This window comes from Caretta caretta, chromosome 5 (assembly GCF_965140235.1).
Source record: "Caretta caretta isolate rCarCar2 chromosome 5, rCarCar1.hap1, whole genome shotgun sequence".
Taxonomy (NCBI): domain Eukaryota; kingdom Metazoa; phylum Chordata; order Testudines; family Cheloniidae; genus Caretta; species Caretta caretta.
In genome coordinates, this window is record NC_134210.1 from 35,806,856 (window position 1) to 35,826,857 (window position 20,002).

A 20,002-nucleotide genomic window follows, 5' to 3' on the forward strand; every position below is an offset into this window, starting at 1 on the left:
TGCTCCACAAGGAACAAATTACTTCAACTAAAATTGTCCCTCAAATTATTGTTCATGTATCTGAACCATTGGTTTTCTTTTGTATTCTGAAGGTCCAAAGGTGACCTATGTGCCACCACCTCCACCTGACAATGAAGAAGCCATCTTTGCACACTACCAGACAGGAATTAATTTTGACAAATATGACACAATTCTTGTGGAAGTATCAGGACTTGATCCTCCACCAGCAATACTGGTTAGTGAACTCTTGTCCTCTATTACTTAAAGTTACTGGCAAAGGGTATTTTAAAAATGAGTTTGTGCCCTTTTTTGCTGCTTTATGATGTATAAAATTTTTTCTTTTGATAAAAATATAATGAATAAATGAATGGCAAAATAGAACTCGGAATTTTTTGTTGGAAGATCTCTTTTGAGGGGCAGTTTCAGGGACTTATTTTGTTTGAAGGGTGACAGAAACGTAAGTGTGGAATCTTAATTTTTTCCAAATTACTGTCGAAATTAAATAGCTGTCAAACACATCAAAGCCTGACTTAAAAAAAAAATCCGTTCACCTCTCAATTGCTCTGCTTTGTCTGTTTAGTGAAATTTCACAACCTCCTCCATAATATTCTTCCAGGTTTAATAGGACTAAAATTGTTAAAGTAAAGAACCAAAGCAACCTTTGGTGCCTTCTTTAGACACGACAAAGAAGCAAAAGGTACACACCCATTTTTTTTTCTTGGCAATAATTTTTTTCTTAAAAAATAAAATAAAAAAATACTGACCTAGAAAATCATTAGGAACATTTTGGTAAAAGCGTATTTTGAAATCTGTTCATTTTAAAGTAAATAAGAATCCTTAATTAGAGTAAACTTAGTATTTGTCCACCTTTGATAGTCTGTTTTCATTGTCCGTAATGAGAGGAACATAAAAACTAAAATGGCATGTTTTGAGAAAGTAAAGAGGTACAGTTGTCAGTATTAGAAATCTAAAGTGGTGATTTTAATGTTCCAGATCATACAAATTTAAAATTTTTGTTTGCTCTGCAAAAATACATACTACTACTACTTTCTCTCCAAATCAAATACTTGCAATATGCTGCCTGAGGAGATCTGCTTTTTTTCCATTGAAACCATATATAAAAAGCTGCAACACTGAGGAATGGAAATAGTCAGCATAAGAGTTATTTGTGTTCAGAAAAGATCGTTTTTTACAGAAAATTAGGAACAGTAAATATAATTAAACTGGTTTTAGAGTAGCAGCCATGTTAGTCTGTATCCGCTAAAAGAACAGGAGTACTTGTGGCACCTTAGAGACTAACACATTTATTTGAGCAGCATAAGCTTTCGTGGGCTACAGCCCACTTCATCGGATGCATAGAATGGAACGTGTAGTAAGAAGATATATATACACATACAGAGAAGGTGGAAGTTGCCATACAAACTGTGACAGGCTAATTCATTAAGATGAGCTTTATCAGCAGGAGGAAAAAAAACTTTTGTTGTGATAATCAGGATGGCCCATTTAGACAGTTAACAAGAAGGTGTTAGGATACTTAACATGAGGAAATAGATTCAGTGTGTAATGGCCCAGCCACTCCCAGTCTCTATTCAAACCCAAGTTAATGGTATCTAGTTTGCCTATTAATTCAAGCTCAGCAGTTTCTCACTGGAGTCTGTTTTTCTCTGCTGAGCTTGAATTAATATGCAAACGAGATGTGTAAATACATGTTGTTTGGTAAGAAGTTTAATGAAATAGGTGTTTGTAGTTGGTTACTGATGGCTGATACTCAAGACTGGTCTAATCTGGCTATGTCACAGGTGTATGTTAAGTTGAAAGAAAGAAAACTATAAAACTTCAGAGGGTGATGTAGGAATACCAAAGACAGAACTGAGAGCCAGGTCCAGACCTTGCTAGTGTAGTACAGCTCACCACATTTTAGCCAAAAACTTTACAGCTATTCGTTGCTGTGTTTTTTTTTCCCCACTCCCTGTAGTGGAACCAATTAATATATCTGATTTTATTTTACATTGTTTATTTTAAAATAAGTCAGCACAGCTCCAAGTGACACCACTGGAACTCTTGACTTTTTAAAAATTCATATTTCGGCCAATAAATGTGGCAACGCTTACATAACAATTTGTTTGGTATTTATTACAGTCTTGTTCTCTTCTGGTTTTGATGTTGCATGCAGTTCATAATTGCATAAAGAATTTGATTTTAAAATTGCTTATAGAAAAAAAATTTCTACTTTAAGGTCCAGGTGTTCTGGGAAGATATTTTTATAAACCAAATTATAAACTATGCTGGGAAGCTTGAAAAGGGCTGAAAAAAATGAAAAGATGTTTTGGAGAAATATATTTAGTAAACTACTCCTCTGAGCATCTTTTCACTAGGTTAAGAAAAACGATTGAACCCATTTTGCTCAGGCCAGCCACAAGAGAGTTCTAGGTTACAATCCTCACTATCAATAAATGTTTAAACACACTTTTAAAATTAAAACTGGCATTTTAGTCTGTAGTTGGATTTGACGATATTGCTGAAAAGTTGCCTTATTTAACAAACTAGTAGTGTGAGCGCCCTCTGCAAGAAACTCTTCAACTGTTTAAGCAGGTTGGACAACAGCTTAGCCTTAAATAGGGCTCCCATACAAACATGTCAGAAATGAAACTTGTTAAAGGTAGCTATGCCAGCAGAAGGGTCAGATGCCAAATTTATTTAAACTCAAAATTGTTTTCATTGTGACGGGTTTATCCTGCATTCTTCTTAAGCAGTATTATTCAGTTTCCTCCCCTGCAGTTATTAGATAGTTCAAAGTCAATTCCAACAAGGAAATGTCTCCCTTTATAAGGATGCATCTGCTGGAAGAAAGCCTCCAAAAGAGAGAGCATCTCATGGAACTTTTCCCATGCTCTTCCTAATTCTTCATGTCGGACATACAGTAGTAACTTTCCAGTCATGTACTTTTGTGCCAGATACGGAGTGGCTTCAGAGCTTGCTTATACACACCAGATGTGTTCATAAGATCCTTTAGTGGTTTCCCATGTATGGCTGAGGTTAGCTTTAAAAGGTATTTTACACTCAACACCACCTAGTGACTGAACAATAATAATACAGGTTAGCATTCCATTATATCTCCCCTTTTAAGTTATACATTTCTACTAGGGCTGTTGATTAATCACAGTTAACTCACGTGATTAACTCAAAAAAATTTACTGCGATTAAAAAAAATTAATTGTAATTAATCGCATTGTTAAACAATAGAATACCCATTGATTTCTATTACAACACAGAATACAAAGTGTACAGTGCTAACTTTATATTTTTTATTACAAATATTTGCACTGTAAAAATGATAAACAAAAATTGTATTTTTCAGTTCACCTCATAAAGTACTGTAGTGCAATCTGTTTATCGTGAAAGTGTCACTTACAAATGTAGTTTTTTGTTACATAACTGCACTCAAAAGCAAAACAATGTAAAACTTTAGAGCCTACAAGTCCACTCAGTCCTACTTCTTGTTCAGCCAATTGCTAAGACAAACAAGTTTGTTTACATTTATGGGAGATACTGTTGACTGCTTCTTATTTACAATGTCACCTGAAAGTGAGAACAGACATTCGCATGGCACTTTTGGAGTCAGCATTGCAAGGTATTTACATTCCACATATGCTAAACATTCATATGCCCTCTCATTCATTGGTCACCTTTCCAGAGCTTCCATGCTTCCATGTTGATGATGCTCGTTAAAAAAATGATGCGTTAATTAAATTTGTGACTGAACTCCTTGGGGGAGATTTGTATGTCTCCAGTTCTGTTTTACCAACTGTCTGCCATATATTTCATGTTATGGCAGTCTCGGATGATGACCCAGCACATGTTCATTTTAGAGAACACTTTCACAACAGGTTTGACAAAACTCAAAGAAGGTACCAATGTGAGATTTCTAAAGATTCATATAGTACTGGACCCAAGATTTAACAATCTGAAGTGCCTTCCAAAATCTGAGAGGGACAAGGAGTGGAGAATGCTTTCAGATGTCTTAACAGCAACACTCCGATGCGAAACTACAGAACCTGAACCACCAAAAAAGAAAATCAACCTTCTTCAGGTGGCACCTGATTCAGATGATGAAAATGAACAGGTGTTGGTCTGCTCTGCTTTGGATCGTTATCAAGCAGAACCCATCATCAGCATGGACTCACGCCTTTTGGAATGGTGGTTGGAAATTTTGTGTTTTGCTGTACTACTTTTCCAACAGATGTCAGGGTAGTTAGTCATTCATTACTACCGTTATATTGGCTGCTTCTTGCCTCACTGGTAGTGATGTGACTGCAGTTCAAAGTGCTAAAGCAGTTCAAATCCACTCTAATACTTTGATAGAGAAGATAAGAAACTTAGGCAGGAATATGTTCTCCTCTGTCAGTCTGGGCATTAGAATGGTAAACTCAGGTGATTATATGCAAATGGAAGAAAGAGGCCGCCCCCCCTCCAGCAGCAGCAGGAGGAGTTTGGGGCGTGGGAGGAGGCTCAGGTCTGGGGGTTCAGGCGTGGGAGGGGATGAGGGTTCTGGGTGCTGCTTACCTTGTGGGATGCTCCCTGGAAGCGGCAGTAAGTCCCTCCCTTAGCTCCTAGCTGCAGGCACTGACCCCGCAGTTCCCAGCCAATGGGAACTGTGGAGCTGGCAGCACATGAAGTTAGGAGCTTAGGGAGGGACATGTAGCCGTTTCCGAGAAGCCGGATAGGGAGCCTGCCAGCCCCGCCAACTCCCAGCACCAGCGCGTGCTCCAGTCACTGCTGAAAGACAATACAAGACTAGCCAAACCTTTTATTTCTGAAGGTCAGTCAGTCAGTTGCTAAGTATGCTGTCAGAGCATCATTCAGTGCTTCAGATGAGGCCTCTAGAATTGTAGCAGCTGTGATTAATTTGAAGTACCACTTGTGGCTATGTTTGTCAGGATTTCCTCTCAAAACAAGAATGCAGGTAAGACTCCACTTGATGGTGAAGGGCTGTTTAAGTCTAGAACAGACAAGGTTCTAGACCAGCTAAGACACCAGGTCTACTGTTTCCACAAGATAATTAGAGGCCAAGAGCTTCAAAAGCTTAGCAGGGTTCAGAAAGGGATTAGACATTGATGGGGATAACCAGAATAATCCAGAATTGTTGTAAATATTAAATAAGGTTTTGAAGAAATATAAACCATCATGCTTCAGGTTTTAAGCCTGCTTCTGACTATTGGTGGTGGATGAGGTAGGAGGAAACTTTCCCTGAAGCCAGGTTGTCCCATAACTGCTTGCTTCAGAGTTTCTTGCACCTCTCCTAAAATATTTTTGCTAGCTACTGTTGATGATAGGATGTTGGACTTGATGGACCCCTGGACTGATCCAGTATGGAAATTTCTATGCTCCTGTATGTTGTCCTAGAAACTGCTTTGATACTCCGCTACAGAAGCCAATCTCAGGGACTCTGGAGCAACTAGGCAACTTATCAGTCTGGGGAATGTTGATGAGATTCAAAAGGCAGAATCAGCATAAATTCACTTGGACGTGGGGCAGTGAAATTTGCACTGTGGGAAGTCTGTCAGTTCAGTACAGTGCTGCAATCCGAAGAAATTGCTTTCAGATCTGTCTGTAGATTTCTGAAGCCAGATACGGCAGTTGAGCTTCCACCTATTCAGAGAACCAAAATGGCATCTGAATCTTGTCCTGCAATCCCTAACTGTTCAATCATTGGTTTCAGAGTAACAGCCGTGTTAGTCTGTATTCACAAAAAGAAAAGGAGTACTTGTGGCACCTTAGAGACTAACCAATTTATTTGAGCATAAGCTTCTGTGAGCTACAGCTCACTAGCTCACTTCATCTGATGAAGTGAGCTGTAGCTCACAGAAGCTTGTGCTCAAATAAATTGGTTAGTTTCTAAGGTGCCACAAGTACTCCTTTTCTTTTTGTTCAGTCATTGAAGCTCTCCATGTTACTCCGGCAATCCTTTTAACTTTTTCTGAATGGCACTCGTATGAAGGAATGGTCACAGCAGCAGTTGATATTGTTGAGGGGAATTAAATAGGTGATGGGACACACTCAAGTAGCCGTAGACATTAAAAGTTCTGAATCCTGAGGAGCAGTGGAGTAGTTCTGGTGTTTCAAGCTTCTAGACCACTTACTATCAGTATTTCTCAACTGATGAATTTGAATAATTTTAGTATGGTGATATACAACAGTATAGACTTTTTCTTGATTCTTTTCTAGACTTTTGAAGAAGCTAATCTTTGTCAAACATTGAACAAGAACATTGCTAAAGCTGGATATTTGAAACTTACGCCAGTGCAGAAGTATAGTATTCCTGTTATACTTGCAGGGAGAGATTTAATGGCATGTGCCCAGACAGGATCTGGAAAAACGGTAAGTTCTGTATAAAGATCTGTATAAAGGGAGATTCCATTGTTTCTGATTTCTCCTATGCTTAATTTACACAGGAGACAGGTAGATAGCTATGACATTCCCTCCTGTCTGGGCAGACTATACAGCCTAATATCAATGAGTATCCATAATTCCTTACGTAGTGTTAATACATACATTTAACAATGATACGAATCACCAGTGTCATTAGCTTTAAGAAAAGACCTCACTCTGTACACTGATTAATATAGTAATATTGTATACAATAAGTTGACTCAGTTGCTTCTCAGTTGAGGTTCATACCCACTGTCTTTATAGACCAGTAAACCTTTGAAATGGATTCTTCTGACTGCTGCTGCTCAAAGAACTTTAAGCTGTGAGGAAGGCGACATGGAACCTGGTGGTGAAGGAAGCTCCATGCTCTCTTTTCCCCCATTTGTGTTCGCTGAAATGCAAATTGTTCAGGTTCCTACCATCTCCTTCCCATGCTGTATTGATGGTCCTGTTTCTGCTTATATGTAAATATGGATTTTCGGTGTCTTTGGCTGAAGATTGGGCTGGTCAAAGACTCAAATACGAATTCCTTTGTCTCAGCAGGTCTGTTTACTAACTTCCCTGACATGCCTGGCTTCAACACATTTTAGTTACCATTCCAGCATATGTCCCATAACTCCTTTATAACCCACTGCATGCATACATCTTTCAAGAATATTATTGATCAGTGAGTTTAGTTTTCAGTGGATACCTCACAAGTAAGGCTGAGAGTTTGTCAGGGAGGTCCTGGATTCTGTGATTTTCCACGACCGCAGTGACTTCTGCACCGGCCACTGCTGTGCCAGTCTCAGGCCACCGCCCCTCAGCAGCAGCAGGAGGAGTTTGGGGTGTGGGAGGAGGCTCAGATCTGGGGCTTCAGGCATGGGAGGGGATGAGGGCTCTGGATGCTGCTTACCTTGTGGGGGGCTCCCTGGAAGCAGCAATATGTCGCTCCCTCACTCCTAGCTGCAGGCACTGACCCCGCAGTTCCCAGCCAATGGGAGCTGTGGAGCTGGCAGCACATGAAGTTAGGAGCTTAGGGAGGGAAATGTTGCCATTTCTGAGAAGCCGGGTAGGGAGCCTGCCAGCCCCAGCTCGTGCTCCAGGCTGCTCCCATCTGTGTGTGCCCCCTCCCCCCCAGATAGCACTCCTGAGTACCTGCAGCCCTCCCGTCTCTGAATTTCTGTGGAACTTGCTAGGTTTATTATTACTTTTCAATCTTCAAATAAAGTTATTTTCTTTAACTTCATTGCTTCACAAATTGCTCATGCTCCTGAAACAAACCTTTTAAACACAATGCTAATAAAGCATTCATGTTTGCTTTCCAGGCAGCTTTTCTTTTGCCAATTTTGGCTCACATGATGAAAGATGGGGTAACTGCCAGTCACTTCAGAGAGCAGCAAGAACCAGAATGTATTATTGTAGCCCCAACTAGAGAACTGATAAACCAGATCTTTCTGGAAGCAAGAAAGTTTTCATATGGGTAAGCTTTTAAAAAAATACCAGGCTACATTGCAAAAGTATGAGGCTTAATTTAATGACTGTAAAATCAAAGAATTGCTACCATGGCATTTCCTTAAAAAAAAAAACCCCACACTTTTCATCCAATTCAATTTGTCTACATTCACTTGAGCAAGGAATTGAATTTAGGCCACAAAAGAAGTTTTTTGTAGTCTAGTTGACATTTAATATATGGATAAGAAGTTAGAATGGGCAAAAAGAGTTTGTAAGGTGATTTGTGACAAATGTTTATAGAAGCACAAAGCGACGCTTCCTATGAAATGAGTTCCAATTTGTTAGTAAAATGAAATAATCTAGTTTGCTTTCATAATTTATGGTAAGGTTTTTTTGGCATTCACTCATCTTGACAATAAAAATAAAGTAGCTACAGTTCAGTATTTCTAATAGACTCTAAATTAAGGTTCAAAGAGATCTTATTGAAAGTCTGAGCAAAAATGGTGAGTGTTTTAGGGGGTTGTTTTTTGTTTGAATCCTTTCAGGCAAAACACTCTTGCTGCTATTTTAAAAAAAAGTTGTCAGTCCTTTCTTTACAGCAGTTCTGTTGCCTCAAAGGAGAGGGATAGAAATTCAGCACTGAGCCCTGAGGTTGGATAAGCGTCTTTGTTTGTTTTTTTGATTTCGTAAAAATCTGTGCCCATCCCTTGGCAAATGGAATAGCTGGAAAAACGTTTCACACAACCACTCTAATTGTGTAATCTTCCAAAGTTCTGTTGGCACTACATACGTGTGCATAACAGTTAAATAGAATTTTAAATGCCTTTTTTTAAACAAATCTCTCATTTGATGCACTTACTACCTTTGCTTCATTAATGATTCATCTTGTACAAAACAGCTCATTCAAGTGCAGTAGCTTTTAAGTTCCACACTATAGAATTTGTTACTATTGTGTCCTTTTTAAGGAAACCACTTACGATGGACACTCAGTGCCTCAGTTAAGGTTGCTTGCCCAGCATTAAATCTGTCCTTTGTGTGTATTTGTTACAGTAGTTGTAATGATTGTATATTGGATGTTGTTCAAAGGGAGTACAATTTTTCAAGCATGTGTGACTTATTCAGTGGGACTTCAGCTCCAAGGTTACTTAGGAGTCCTGGGTAAAAGAGTGCCTTACTCATTCAGCTTGTGGGATGATGGTGCATATTGAATAAAGCAAGGACATAATGAATGGGATCTATGTTTTTGTGGGTAAATTCTTCTCGCAATTATTATAGCGTAGGCCTGGAGTAAATCTGTCAGCAGATTCAGTCGCAGTTCTCACTGGTGTAAGTGAAAGCAAGTGCAAGCCCAGGGTGAACCGAGTGCCCAAAATGTAGCAAATGGATATTGAACTGCTGATTTAACCACTGCATGAGATAGAGATCCTGTGGGAAAAGGTGTAATGTAACCATGCAAGACAGTCATCATGATATTTATGCACAAAGGGGAAAGATAAGTTGTACAAGAAAAATTAACGTTGGCATTTTCTGACTTTGAATGTGACCTTTTAGCTATCATGTTTTAATTCTGTAATATATGAAATTTACAAAAGCCTCAAACAAAATACAGAGGACTGGCATCAGGATGCTAAAAATAGTAGCTGTTAGTCTTAGCTCTATAGTAATTGTATGGAGGATTAATGAGCAAATAACTGAGAGAATGCCGAATTACTAAATGTTTGTGCTAGTCCTAGTACACCATCAAACAAAATCTTGCCTCTCTCAACATCAACCACAGTCACCCATTATTTAAGTTCCTGACTTGAGCAGTTTGTGGAAAAGCTTTAAATGCTGTAACTATGAACCAATACAGTAATTCCTGGGATGAGGGGGAGGAGGGTTTATAAATGAAGGTGTGTAACGAAGAATTGATTTGTGACTACGTAATCACAATTTCTTGCCAATTTAATAGAACTTGCATAAGGCCAGTTGTGATATATGGAGGTACGCAGACAGGTCATTCAATTCGTCAGATAAAGCAAGGCTGTAATATATTATGTGCTACCCCGGGAAGGCTTATGGACATCATAGGAAAAGAAAAGGTAAGATCTTACCTAAAGTTTCGATTACATTTAAGTGTGTAATTTACCTTGAATTCCTTGAAAACAGTTTGCACCAGATTTATTACAGATCAGTGCTAGTCAGTCTAACTTGATGCAAGCAAAGACAGATTTGCAAACTTGTCACCATTGATTAGAATGGATGAATTTGGCAGTCAAATGAGGTTGCAGTGATTTCATTTGCATGACCTAACTAGGTAGCATTTTTGAAAAAAATGCTAAACTTGTTGCAGTAGTATAACTAGCCAATGTAAAATATGTTTGTAAATAGATGCATATTTAGAGCACTTAGCAGGATTTATATTTGGACCCTTGTAACACCATAAATGTATGTAGCACTTTAAGACATCTAGTTGTGACAGTATTCTTGCCCTGAGGAACTGGAGTCTGACATAATACCAGCCAGGGAGACAGGTAAGTGTTTGGAAGATGACATGGCAAGAAAAGGATTACAGAAGTGAAAGGTATTGACAATCTTGTTTACTTATGGGCTCAGTCGTATTTGTTGTTTTGATTTTCAGAAAATTACAACTTTGGTGCAGGGACATGAATTCAGGTCTCCCTAGTGGTCTCTCTCTTCAGGGCAAATCTCCATCTGATTTACACTGGCTTAGTCTTTTGTTGGTAGTAAAATCCTTAGTATTAGGATTAGCAGCTTTTATTGTCTGTGTGGAACTATTTTCTTAATATGAAAAGAATTAAATTAACATATTTGGAAACAACTTATTTTTTCCATTAATCAGTTTGTAAGTTTGTGACTCTATTATTTGCATTTAGGTGAATGTTGGCAGAAAAAACACAAAACCTATGGTGAAGTGTTAAAGTAATGCTCAGTAAATAAGGCCCTGGGCAGGTGAAGATATCTCAGTGCCTCCTGCAGAATTGTGTTCCTTGCTACCAAGGAAGCATCTGGTGTTGGTTTTCCATCCGTTTTCCTAGGACAGCTAGTCAGAATCTCACTCCTGATTGGTGACAATAGTCACAAAATAAACTTTTGTCTGTAGCCACTAATTTGTTCTGTGACTTGGTGGAGGTCTGCATTAGTGACACCAAGGGGTCATGTCAGGGAACAAAGGGTGTGTTGGGCGCCTGTCACTAATAAACGTCAGAGGTCTGGTTACGACAAAATGGATGCGTTCCAACTAGACTAAATTTTTTAACTATGTTGAACTATATCATAAATTATTTTTTGTACTGAAATTCCCTGACACTTTGTAGAGTAGATAGTGCAGAGGTAAAGTAAGTTAAGATCTTTAAGTTGTGTACTGGGTAGAAATGAACAGGTATAAGGTGATTCTGGGGAAAACAGGAAGCATTTTAAATGTGACTGACCTGCTTTCTGAGAGGAGAGGAATACCTTACCATTATTACAGATAGTCACAGAAAATGGTATTGGCAGAAAAGTTTCTTGTTTTTAGCCTGTTCTGTTTTGAATGTATCTTTACTGAAATATTTTAAAGCTGTTTTCGTTCTTATTGTATTTATTTAAAAATCCACTAAAGATTGGACTGCGTAAAGTGAGATATTTGGTGTTAGATGAAGCCGACCGTATGCTCGATATGGGTTTTGGTCCAGAGATGAAGAAATTAATCTCTTGCCCAGGCATGCCATCAAAAGACAGGCGTCAAACACTAATGTTTAGTGCCACTTTCCCGGAAGAAATTCAAAGGTGTGTGATAATTTGTGTGAAGCTGGAAATGTAGTTGCAGAAAATGTGTTTTTAAGATCTGTGATCAGACTTCGCTTATATGGACAATCAAATAAAAATGTTTGAAGTTGCTACTTAATACTGTTTTAAAAAATTGAGCACTAATATTTAACAAACTTTATAGGATATTAAGTTTATTATTGAAAAGACCCCAAGTTGAACTCAGTTTCTGTGGTTTGTGTTCACTATGTAAAAGAGTTAACTTCAGTTATTGCAGCATGGGTCAGTGTCTCCTTGGCATGTAAGCAGAGGAGATGCTGACTTATGCGAGAAGCAGTGTGGTCTGGTGGACTGTTAAACTGCTGAGCTTGCTGAGATTCAGGAATCCTGACGTCTAATCCTACAATTAGCAGTTAGTGCTTTGCATTCTCAAATTTTTCTTATTAAAGATTGTGTTGATTATTTTAAAAACTTAAGGCAAAAATTCTGCCCTGGATTCCTGTAACATTAATGGGAGTACTGTATATCCCAGGATATAATTTGGTCTGAAAGGTCTAATTTTTAAGTCTAAATGTCTATTCCTTTGCTGTGTTGTGGTGATTGGGTTTATATATAATAAAAAGCTTTATACAACTTACTTAAACTACTTATTAGCACAATACAAATCAGGTACCACTATAATAATGTAAACCTTGTTCTTTTTAAAGGCTGGCTGGAGAATTTTTGAAACCTGAATATTTATTTGTTGCTGTTGGACAAGTGGGTGGAGCCTGTAGTGATGTTCAACAGACCATTCTTCAAGTTTCCCAATATTCCAAGAGAGAAAAACTGGTTGAAATTCTGCAAAGCATAAGTAACTGTCTTTGTTAGCTTTTTAATTGCCTTTTCCAGAGAAAATCAAGTTAATAGGAATTTATTTTAGCGCTTGATTCTGCTACTCAGCCAGGTCTAGGACCCCACTTTTCTAGGCACTGTACTGTTATATAGTAAAAGACAGTATCCATTTCAGTAGAGTATTTTCTTTCTTTAGCAAATTTCCTAATGTAAGTAATTTTGTTTTAAACATGTTTATGTTGTATATAGGTGTTCTATAGATAATCCACTAGTTTTGGGTTCTGCTAGACGAAAAATAGTTTCCCAGGTTGCTGGCACCCCGCAGAGCAAAAATAAGGATTTGTGGTCATTTCTGTGAAGGAACTCTACAATCTACAATTCCACCTGCGAGTCTTACTTTCTACCCTGGTCCAATTTTAGTTTATTATTTGGAACTGGAATTCTGTAGGGGAATATTGACCACTAGTTAGTGAGGGCAAGTTGTTAGTTGGGGAAAAAGGCACCGAAGGTTTCTGCCAATTGGTTGGGAAAGCTATCTGAAGCAAGAACATCTCTGTTCACAGATCATTGGTCCGCTCACAGAAATGCAAAGTACAGGTATAATCCAATACCTCTATCACAAAATTGATTTTATAGAATTGATAGGTGTCGTTCAGTTATGTGATACTTCATACTTCATTATTAAATGTGTTCTGTATCTTGTAAATGTAATAAATTCTTACTAGGCCTCAACACACATCCTATTAAATCTTTTTGGAGAAGTGGGGAGGTACTGTTGTCCTGCTGGTGTCAAGTGTGTTAACTAATGACATGTTCTAGTATTCAGCTCTGACTTCCTTTGACTATATACATGACTCTTCTTTTGTTCATCTGTGAAGGCCCTCATGGCTGGATGGACAGACAAAATCAGCTAGATCAATTGACCGTTTCGGTACTCCACAGAACTCACCTCCACCCACCAGAATAATAGTATTTGAATGTGGTTTTTTTTAATAATCCTGATCTTGCTTTGAGAATAAGTTTTTGCATGTAGTTTATTTTAAAATAAGCTCAGTAATAACCCTTCAGAAAGGTTTCAAAAACTAGGTGGGTTGTACTTCTAGTGCCAGAGAATAGCATACCTCCATTATTACTAGGGCTGTCAAGCGATTAAAAAATGAATTGTGATTTATCGCGCAATTAAACAATAACAGAATACCATTTATTTAACTATTTTTGGATTTTTTTACATTTTCAAATATATTGATTTCAGTTACAACACAATATAAAGTGTACAATGCTCACTTTATATTTATTTTTGATTACAAGTATTTGCACTGTAAAAAAACCAAACAAACAGAAATAGTATTTTTCAATTCACCTAATACAAGTACTGTAATGCAATCTCTTTATCAGGAAAATTGAACTTACTTTTGTACATAATTCTACATTTGTAACTGTTTTATTTTTGAACACAATATAAAATTTTAGACACTGCAACCCCACTCAGTCCTCCTCCTTGTTCAGCCAATCGCTCAAACAAACAAGTTTATTTACATTTGCAGGAGATAATGCTGCCTGCTTCTTGTTTACAGTGTCACCTAAAAGTGAGAACAGGTGTTCTCATGGCACTGTTGTAGCCGGTGTCGCAAGATATTAACGTGCCAGATGTGCTAAAGATTCATATTTCCCTTGTGCTTCAACCACCATTCCAGAGGACATGCTTCAATGCTGATGATGGGTTCTGCTTGATCATGATCCAAAGCAGTGCGGGCCAACTCATGTTCATTTCATTATCTGAGTCAGATGCCACCAGCAGAAGGTATATTGTACAACCATGTACGTTGGCCAAACTGGACAGTCTCTATGTAAAGGAATAAATGGACATAAATCAGACTTCAAGAATTATAACATTCAAAAACAAGTCAGAGAACACTTTAATCTCTTTGGTCACTCGATTACAGATCTAAAAGTGGCAATTCTTCAACAAAAAAACTTAAAAAACAAACTCCAACGAGAGACTGCTGAATTGGAATTAATTTGCAAAATGGATACCATTAACTTAGGCTTGAATAAAGACTGGGAGATGGGTCATTACACAAAGTGAAACTGTTTCCCCATGTTTATCTCTTCCCCCCCCCCCCCCAATTGTTCCTCAGATGTTCTTGTCAAGTGCTGGAAATGGCCCACCTTGATTATCACTACAAAAGATTTTCTCCTTCCTGCTCTCCTGCTGGTAACAGCTCACCTTACCTGATACGTTACAGTGTGTATGGTAACACCCATTGTTTCATGTTCTCTGTGTATATAAAATCTACCCACTGTATTTTCTACTGAATGCATCCGATGAAGTGAGCTGTAGCTCATGAAAGCTTCTGCTCAAATAAATTTGTTAGCCTCTAAGATGCCACAAGTCCTCCTTTTTTTTTTTTTGTGGATACAGACTAAGACAGCTGCTACTCTAAAACCAGCGGAAGGTTGATTTTCTTTTTTTGGTGGTTTGGGTTCTGTAGTTTCTGCATTGCAGTGTTGCTCTTTTAAGACTTCTGAAAGCATGCCCCACACCTCATCCCCCTGATTCTGGAAGGCACTTCAGATTCTTAAACCTTGGGTCGAGTGCTGTAGCTGTCTTCAGAAATCTCATATTGGTACCTTCTTTGCGTTCAGTCACAAATTTAATTAACGCTTTGTTTTTTTAACAAGTGTCATCATCATGAAAGCATGTTCTCTGGAATGGTGGCTGAAGCATGAAGGGACATATGAATGTTTAGCATATCTGGCACGTAAATACTTGGCAGTGCTGTCTACAAAAGTGCCAGGCAAATGCTTGTTCTCACTTTCTGGTAACATTGTAAATAAGAAGAGGGCAGCATTATCTCCTGTAAATGTGAACAAACTTGTTTGTCTTAACGATTGGCTGAACAAGTAGCAGCACTGAGTGGACTTGTGGGCGCTGAAGTTTTACATTGTTTTGTTTTTGAGTGCAAACTACATTTGTAAATTGCACTTGCACAAAGAGATTGCACTGCAGTACTTATATGAGGTGAACTGAAAAATACTATTTTTTATCATTTTTACAGTGCAAATATTTGTAATAAATAATATACACTTTGATTTCAATTGCAGCACAGAATACAATATATATGAAAATGTAGAAAAACATCCAAAATATTTAATAAATTTCAGTTGGTATTCTATTGGTTAACAGTGCGATTAAAACCTCAATGAATCACAATTAATTTGAGTTAATCGAGTGAGTTAATTACGATTAATTGACAGCCCTAATTATTACTCTTGCTATTAGTGAGCAGAGTTTTTAGGGTGATAGGAAAGAAGCTGCAGAGGTTGGATCATGAGGCGTAGGGAGTTGGCAAATGTTTTACCCCAAAGGTTAAGTGCTTGATGCAGAAACTAGTGGGTGAAATTCTGTAGCCTATTGTGTAGGAGGTGAAGCAAGATGATCAGACTGGTTCCTTGTGGTCTTAAACTCTGAATCTATTTAAATTATGGCAATATGTTTATGGTAGAAATGATAAAAACACATTAGTGCTTTTGAGATGTAGGAAGTTTGTAATGTCCCCCCTTTGCCAGATTGTGTCTTTAATCTGTTGCAGGAGATGAGCGAACTATGGTGTTTGTGGAAACAAAGAAAAAAGCAGACTTCATTGCAACCTTTCTTTGTCAAGAAAAAATACCAACCACCAGTATTCATGGGTAAGTATTTTACTGAATAAATTATTTTGGTCTGCTATATTTTATTTAAATTAAAAATGACCTCTTCTGTTAAACTCATTTGTCATGGGCAAAAACCATTATTGGACTAAAACACTTGGAACCAGGATTCTGATTGAGTGCTTATTGGGCAATGTAAGAGATGGGAGTGGAGGGAATCCTGTTCTCACTGCTAAATGGCTAAATATTTTTCAGTTGTTTCCCTGCGATAAAGTGTACATATAAGCCTCTTCATTTTCAGTTTAAACTGATTTTTACCAAAACATTCTGGGGTTGTAAAAAAAAGTATTACTTTTTTCCCCCCAATTTTTCACCCTCTTTTTGTATCATTCAAATATATAAATAATTCTTTTTTAGGAAAATACAATACATTGCATGAGATGTATGTATTATGATAATACTTTAGTCTGCATATATGCAATGCTGCCTGTTGAAATAAGGCTATGTATTAGTCGAGAAGATACACAATAAACAAACAGGCACGCATGTCAGATCTGAAGTGCGTGCGCATCTGAATGTACTGATGAATCTCACACCTATCATGTACACATTTCAAGCTGTTAACAGATAACGATTTAAAAATTTCATGCACTAAAATGGGAAGAAAACAAAAATCTGAATCAGAATACATTTCAGAGCACAAGGAAGTATTCATCCTTTGCTCCTGTTTTTGTTTTTTTGTAAACTTTTGAAGTTGAATGTACATGTTGCAAATGGTGTGGCCCGATTTATTAAATTTAAATATTTATAGACTAATAGTTCTAAGCTACAACAGTAAGCTGTTTATTCAAATGAAAAGTTTTATTTGGGTATTAGAGAGATGTTGTTTTCTTAAACTCATAGGTGGAGTGTTTTGAGTCGGGTTTTAGTTCTGCAGCAAACAACATTGATGAATGGAATTCAAAACATTAACCTACTTGAATTAATCCCCGTCTTTCCGGTCACCAAAATAAACCCCGGTATTTACCCAGAAAAATTAATAATAGTTTTTTGCACTGATTTTTCACCTGTTTTTGTTGTTTGTGGTAAGAAACACTGATATAGTCCCAGGAAAAATTAAATAAAATAAAAAGTGAAAACAAAGGGCTCGATCTACATATAATTGTACATATAACATGTACAAAGTGGTTTTCCTCGTATACTGCACCAGTGGGGTGCTCTCCTCAGACAGTGATTTCCCATCTTTGTGCATTGCAGTAGTTGAGGTCATAATGTCCATCTAATCCATAATGCTGAGGCCATTTTCACTATATAAATATAATTTTATAGACTGATAAAATTGTTGACTTTTTAATGAAACTTGAATGACAGAATTATAGCTTGTTAGATTAGCTTTTTACACTATATCATGAAAATATATGGTTTTATAAATAAACTTTTGTAACTGTCACACTGTAGAACACTTTATTTGGCCAAATTGCTTTGGCTGCCTTCAATATATTGACTTAAATTGAATTTAAAATTCTTGAAAGGTACCAGACTCAGTCCTTCAGACTGAAGTCCTGTTTATCTGCAGAAAGCAGGAAATCAGAACTGGTCAAATTAAAGCCTACAGACCATACCAAGTCAGATGTGTCTCACAGTGGAGGAAACATGGATAACTTCACAGCTTCCCTGTGTGGTGTGCTTTAATTCAGATCGTGCAGTGAAAGCACATAGAGAGGGAGCACAAGCATCTGGAGTTGGCTTTTCCAACACTAGCATTCACTTCTCATTTTAAGTAAAAACACCTGGCAAGGAGGTGGAGCAGGAATACATGAGAAAGTGAGAGCAATAATATGTGATTTTTCCATTTGCATTTTGCTGCTGTGATTTCTGGCTTTTCTTCTTTATCTTCATTTCCCTGTTTTTGGAAGCTCATGGGATTTGGGTCTTATTTTCTGGCTCTGTAGCTAAATGTTTTGGCCTGCTTAGAGGTCCTCTACAGCATGAGAAATAAAGGGGAAAGTTACTGCTCCAAATATACTTAGTCTCACTTAGCTCCAAATATGAAAGGGTAATGTAGTCATATTACATATTTAATCGTTGGCTTCTGTCAAGATTGTCAGTTATGATGGTGACATTTTCAATGCAGAGCGATGTCCCCCCAGGGCCTGGAGTGAGAGCCAGCTAATTTTACAGATCCTCAGAAACTCCTCTTATGAGTCTGACTACCTTTCAGTACTTCGGGGGAATTCTGCACCAAAAAATTAAGTTCTGTGAACAGTACTTTAGAATTCTGCAAAATTCTGCATATATGTCAAAATAACACAATGTAATCACACAGTTTTCAATTATTTTGATGATTTATTTTAAAATACCTGTCAGCCAAGTATGTTTATAACAGTACAGACAACAAAAGATTCACGAAATGTTTTTTGACAAATAAATCCCTTACTAGGTATATTAATACAGAATTTTGAGTAATGATTCATTTAAATTACAATACAGAAATGTATTTCCTGTACCCCTCAAAGCCATGCAAAGGCTTGGGGGAGTCGAGCGTAATGGAGGAGCTGAGGGAGAAGGAAGTAATTGCTGGGAAGGAGCCTGAGAGTGAACCTGAAGGGTTTGTCGGGTGGGGGTAGGAGAAGTATGGGAAAAAAAGTCTGTGCTCGGGGGGGCGGCATTGTTAGGAAGTTGGGGAGTATTCCCCATGCAGACTTTGGCTGATCTCTAGCCTCTCCCATTCAGTCAGGCACATCTGCCCCTCTCCCTCTGTGTCCCTGTAAACCCCACTCAGCCACCCCATCTCCTTGTGTCCCCATGTGTCGCTGCACCATCACTTCTGTTCAGCCCCTGGATCAATGCTGTGACCCCCTAGCAGCCCTGTGTGCCCCTCTGTCCCGCCCCCCCCATATCCCATGTCTCCTCACCTGCCCCCATGGGCAGGGCACTGTGAGGAGTGCAGTCTCTCCTCTCCCTTTCTATGGCTGTCTGCTGTGGCAGATGAGTTGGCTGCCTTCTGTTCTGGCACCACAGCAGCCCCTGGTGGATGAAAAGTGTAACTGCAGTACCTTCCCAGGAGAACGTATTTTCTGCAGAGAAAAAATAATCTGTGGGGCATATGAATTCTGCATGTACACAGTGGTGCAGAATTTTCCCAGGAGTACTTTCAGGAAGTAGCAGCCTGAGTCAAATTCATATTGGTGGGTTACAGAGCCAAAAAGCTCAGATAACTAGACTTGTAGCCAAACAAATAAAAATGAAGTTGGGAGCAGTGGTTTGGATTGTGGAGGAAACAGTGAAGTACCAATTATAGTTACATGCGTTACCTTTATCTCCTTTTTTTTTTTCCTGATTCCCACATTCTTCTTTCCTAAATTTTCAATGTCCTAATATCTCTGTTAACTCCCCACTCAGTGTTAAAGTTCTCTCATGAGTAGCTATGTCTGTGGACTCTTCGAGGGTTAGTATCTTTCCCAGCATTTAAAGATAGAATTCTCAGGAATAGTGACTCTCTTAGGACCTGTTGCATACATTTTTGGTCAAAAGTTCGTGCCTTTTTAGGAATTATTCATAGCAGTTTTAGAACTTCTGTTTTATTGATAGCTAATTTGTTTATCTCTGGGGACAAAGAATTCCTTGAAGACAAAATACAAGTCTAGAATACAGAAGTCTAAGCTGCATAAATATGCCAAATCTTCAGACTCTTAAGACAGATCTCAGGAGAAGGAGGGCCTGTCTGGTTTTAAGTTCAGTAAAATCCAACACAGATGTTCAGACTCCCTCCAAGAATGATCTGATGAGTTCCCATGGGTCTGGAGCAGCCTTGCAGTATAACCAACAAGAAATCTTAAAGCAAAAAAGCAGGAACCTCTTTTAAAGCAGCCTTAGAACACAGATCAAGTATGAAAGGAAGGTGCTT

General features: G+C 38.1%; 1 protein-coding gene across 4 annotated transcripts in view; it reads left to right on the forward strand.

Moving 5' to 3' along the window:
- Nucleotides 1-20,002, forward strand: part of DDX4 (DEAD-box helicase 4) — a 104,118-nt gene that overhangs the window by 69,486 nt on the left and 14,630 nt on the right. For all 4 annotated transcript variants that reach the window (XM_048851197.2, XM_048851196.2, XM_048851199.2 and 1 more), the window contains 7 exons: nt 93-235; nt 6,226-6,378; nt 7,737-7,891; nt 9,815-9,944; nt 11,465-11,631; nt 12,318-12,463; nt 16,038-16,137. In XM_048851197.2, the coding sequence (XP_048707154.1) occupies nt 93-235; nt 6,226-6,378; nt 7,737-7,891; nt 9,815-9,944; nt 11,465-11,631; nt 12,318-12,463; nt 16,038-16,137 (994 nt within the window). The remainder of the gene's footprint in view (nt 1-92; nt 236-6,225; nt 6,379-7,736; nt 7,892-9,814; nt 9,945-11,464; nt 11,632-12,317; nt 12,464-16,037; nt 16,138-20,002) is intronic.